Source organism: Vigna radiata, chromosome 7, assembly GCF_000741045.1.
Source record: "Vigna radiata var. radiata cultivar VC1973A chromosome 7, Vradiata_ver6, whole genome shotgun sequence".
NCBI lineage: Eukaryota > Viridiplantae > Streptophyta > Magnoliopsida > Fabales > Fabaceae > Vigna > Vigna radiata.
Genome location: NC_028357.1, coordinates 30,498,610 through 30,503,768, shown reverse-complemented (window position 1 = coordinate 30,503,768; position 5,159 = coordinate 30,498,610). Strand labels below are relative to the sequence as shown.

Below are 5,159 nucleotides of genomic sequence, written 5' to 3'. Positions count from 1 at the left end.
ATATATATATATATATATATATATATATATATATATATATATATATATATATATATATATATATATATATATATATATATATATATATACCTATCACGGGGCCGGGGCAATCTTATTGTTTAAAATATTTTCATAAAGTAAAATTAACTTATACCCAAATTAATTTCACGAAGTTTTCTGATATAATTTTTTCAAAATTAGATTTTGAATTTTACATAAATTAATTTTAAGCTTTAAAAAAATTGATCTAAAGATGGACCGTAAACTTTGATGTAGATTGATGCATACCTAAATTATATCATTTGTTGAAAAAGTCTCGAGTGACTTAAAATACTGGTAGGTTAGATTTTAAATGAGTACTAATGCAAAAATGTGAGGACATTGTTTTTTTTGTGATGTATGTAATGTCCATTTTATATATATAAGTAGGAAAGGACTTTGTATAAAGTACTGAAAGAGAAGAGGACAAAGGAACATGGAGCAACGACTTTGACTCACCACCCTCAAACTTATTATTATTTACTTTAGGAAGAAAATAACATGTAAATAAGGATATATTTATTCTTTTAAGGAAAAATAATAATTTTTGGTAACAAATTTTTCTTGCTTTTTCCAATTCAAATCATATTACGGGTGACACTTAGCTAAATATGTGCTTCCAATAACATAGAAGATTTTAGGTCTGTGAAAAAACTGTGCACAGCAAGGGTTTATGTGATTTAAAAGCAAACTTATGTTAGAAAGAATTGAAGTTAAAAAAAAAAATATTCTTAAAGTAAATTTAGAAGAACTGATTTGATAAAATTCATTTTGAGAAAGTAATTTTTTTTTTTACAATTTAATAAGTACTGATTGTTTTCGTGAAATATCTACAAAACAGAATATAATTACCGTTAAAATTGTCGTATAATACTTTTCATCTGTACTCATAAATTCAAACGTACAATTTTATGTTGAAAAAAACTAGTAAATTAATAGAAATTGGTGTGTAAAAGGTCTTACATTTGGAAGCTAAATAAAGTTGTGTTACACGTTGTTATTAATGCTTACGTTATGTTCTTTCTTGTCAAAATAACTTAGAATAAGAAAAAGAAAAGTATATTCATTTGACGGTGATAATGGTATTTTATTAGAACACACGCTGTTTGATTATAACACATAATGACTAGTATTTAAAAAAAAATGGTAAGAAGAGGAGTGATTAACTACGTAGTTATTTTGTATTAATATCTGCACGTTGTTTTGACCAAGTTATGGTGACAGTGATTGAAAACGGACACTTATGTATTGAAAGTGAAGCATGGAGTCGCAGGTAGCAGTGTATTACGTTTGATGTATATGAAGGATGTTCAATTCACGTGCTCCAGACTCAAGAATAGATAAACAAAAACCAAAACCATTTATGTCCAACTTTGAATTTTGAATAGTACAGATATACTGAGTTGACAACTACTGCAGAGGTAAAACATATAGGCAATGGTAAAATCAACCTATGCAAACTGACTTCTGCATGCACAATACATAACACATTCACACTTCCTAATCGTCTACGATTATTCTCAGATATAATTTCCTGGCAAATGTAGAATTTCGTTACGAAGAGACAACCTACGTTCTTTGACACCAATGGAGATTAAAAACATGATGGGCATGTTACATAGATTTTTCCACAAAGAATTTTAATATGATAAAACAAAAAACTTTACTTCTTCCTCAAATTAAAATTAATTTATATATCTTTTTTATTCTTTGGCTTCATATTTGTATTCTGCATTTCTTGTAAGGACAATGATATTTTGACAACTCTTTTTTAACAACTTTTTGACAACAAGACACGTGTCATTATTTTATTGGTCAGTTTAAATTTATCTTTAAAAAAATATTTAAAACGGACCAATCATAGACTGTCACGTATATGTTGTCAAAAAATTATAAAAAAAAAATTGTTAAAAAGACTTTTTTCTTTTTTTAATCAAAATATTCGGTTGCTTTTTAACAACGGCTTCTGTGTTATACTTTGTATATAATCACTTTTTGAGATATACTTTTTTCTAGAAGACTATGCAATTTTGTCAGCGTCATAAATAACAGGAAAACGTTACTGTCACTCATCATCCTACGTTTTTCTTACGTCATCGTTTAAGGTTTATCTATAATTGCAATTTCAATTTATCTTGTGCTAAAAAAACACTACAAAATCAAGTTAATAAAGTTATTACTTTATCTCAACACCACACGTAGTCAGAGGAATAATGTGATTAAACATTGTAATAATAAAAATGTGAGGTACTAAATTTTTATGTGAGTTAATGTTTTTGGACCAGTGTAAAAGATAATAATTCAAGATTTATAAGTTTTATATTAGGAAAAAAATAATTAAGGTAAATAATATATAAATGAAAAAACTCATAATAATAATATATAAATAAAAAGTACTAAATATTAAGATTTTAAATTAAAAACTTGTTTACGTGAAATATTTCTGAATCTTTACGAATATTTCAAATAGTAGTCATTTCTTTAATAATTTCAAACGAAATGTATTTCATTCAAATAATAAATTTATATATTCAAAATTAAAGTAAAATATCTATAATGATGAGTTATTTTAGATGGTCTAATTAAAAACATTCAATAAAAAATATATTTACATAAAAACTAATCCAAATAATTTCTGCGAAAAAAATTACAATCGATAGTAATCAATTTCACGTATCATCAAGAATAAAAACTAATTGCTAAGCTACTAAGCTTGTTCTAATCTCTATTAATTATGTTCTAAAATATATAAACTTAAATGTATTTATTAAATTATCTTTTTTTTATAAGGGTTAAATATGTTTTTAGTTCCTTTACTTTAGGTCCGATTTTGGTTTTAGTCCATTTTCAAACTAAGGTACAATTTAGTTCTTCAACTTTAAAAAACTCTGTTTCAAATAAAGTTAAAAAAATTTGATAAAAAGAAATAAAAACATATTTAACCCTTTTTATGATAGTAATGATAACGACTAATTATTAATAATTGCTTTCAATTTGAAGAAAAATAGAAGAATAAAATTTTATGTTGAAACAAAAACTACATCAGAAAGTAATAAGTTTTTGTTTATCATAACACGAGACAACACACAAACTGACTACGACACACAATGAATAAATAAATATTTAAAGTTGTTCAATCAATTTATGATTTTAAACAGAGTTTACAATTTTCTTATGTATTAGTGTAGTCTACTATCTTAAAAAAGATTAAATGGGTACCTTAAGTATTTCAGTGCTAATTAAATAGATACACATTTATACAATTTCATGCAATTTGATTTTAGATGTATATCTTGGAGCATTTCTTAAATGAGTAGATCAAAAGTGTAATGAAATAAACTAACTAATTGTTATTCTATACATATTTTGTTTGAATAATGATATTTAGACAACATTTTTTTTGACAACATTTGAACATTGATTACGTGTCAATATGTGATTGGTCGTAAATTATTCTATAATCAATAATAATAATCATAAATACTATTATGGAGTAATTTACGACCAATCACAGATTGATACGTAATCAATGTTCAAATGTTGTCAAAAAAATGTTGTCTAAATATCATTATCCATTTTGTTTTTCCTTTTTATGTGAAAGTTTGTAACAAGTTCAAATGTGCCTAACTGACTGTTACCGAAGCATTAATGCCTTAATTAAACCTTTTAAAAGCACTAAATTAACTTCTTCTTTTCAAATATTAATTTTGTAAACCAAATTATCTTGTTATTATATGTTCAAGACTACATTAGTGATTAATGAAATTAAAGTTAAGATAAAAGATTGTTGAATTAACAAATTTGTGAAATGTACACTGTACTCACTCATCCCCAAACAGGACGCTGTAAAATGAACCAAAAGCACTCCTAAATCACTAATTTCACACAACCATTAGTTGTGAAAATCCAAAAGCCGGAAGAGGAGATAACGGCGACAACGGCGGAACGTTGAAAATCTCCTTCACATCATTATCCCAGAACCCGGTCCACATAGACGGCGTTAACGGCATCTCCCGAAAACAGTTCACCTCCTGTTCCGTCGTTTTCTCCTTCTTCACAACTGGCTTCACTTCCTCTACCTCCTCCTCCTCCTCGCGCCGCCGCTTCCTTTCGCCTTCGGCGTCGTTGGCCTCCTCCACCGCGCCTGCTTCGAGCGGGAAGTTGAGGATGGCCTTTGAGCCGCGGAGCCTGAAGGCAGCACGGTCGTAGGCCTTGGCGGCCTCGATGGCGGTGTCGAAGGTTCCAAGCCACACTCTCGACCCGCGCTTGTTCGGGTCGCGGATCTCGGCGGCGAACTTTCCCCAAGGCCGCTGCCGGACTCCTCTGTAGTGCTTCTTCTCGGGCTGGTTCTCGGGCTGGTTCTCCGGCAATACCACAGGCGGGTTGGGATCCGGTTTCCCAAATTGGATCCACTCGGTCTTCTTGGGGAGAGAGATTTGCAGAGAAGGTTTCCGATTTAGTTGAGGTTTCTTGTGAAGCGATGTGAGGGGTTTCGGGGTGTCGAGGTCGATTATTTGGGGTTTGGAGTCGAATTCGAAAAGGGGTAATTGAATTTGAGGGTCGAGTAGGTCAGTGAGGTAGTGATTGAAGGAGAGGCAAGAATCAGAGGAAGAAGATTGAGAAGGGCTTTGATTGGTTTGGTTAAATTGGAAGGAAGGTTGGTTATTTTGGGGAGTGGCGAGTGGAGAGAGTTCACCTAAAAGATGCAACTTGATGCGATTCAAAGCTGAAAGTTCAGCTGCGTTGGCCATGCTTGAGTTGAAGCGCTTTTGGTCTTTGCAGGTAAAGTGTTTGAAGAATTGCAAGGGATTGAGTTGTGTGTCTTAGTTTTGTTGAATGGGGTATATATATAGTTGGGAGAAAGCTTAAATTTTTAACTTGTAGGCGACTTTCAACTCTCCTGCTACGATGGAAGCAGGAAGCATCCTACAACTTGCATCATCGATTATTCTTTATCGTCAAAATATGGATCTTTTAATTCTCTGCGCTCCGGAACACCCTACTAATCTACTCTTTCTTTCTATTTTTACCTCTTTTTTTATTACGAACACAATTTCTCAATTTTCGAATACTCCTCCTATGTTTAACTACTATATCTATTTTGTTCAACTGTCATTTGA

At 30.6% G+C, this 5,159-nt stretch overlaps 1 protein-coding gene across 1 annotated transcript; it reads right to left on the bottom strand.

The window, feature by feature from the left end:
* Nucleotides 1–3,804: 3,804 nt before the first annotated feature.
* On the bottom strand, nucleotides 3,805–4,864 carry LOC106766817 (ethylene-responsive transcription factor 5). Its single transcript, XM_014651580.2, has one exon. The coding sequence runs from the start codon at nucleotides 4,788–4,790 to the stop codon at nucleotides 3,921–3,923; it is 870 nt and encodes a 289-aa protein (XP_014507066.1). The 5' UTR covers nucleotides 4,791–4,864; the 3' UTR covers nucleotides 3,805–3,920.
* Between the last annotated feature and the right edge of the window lie 295 nt (nucleotides 4,865–5,159).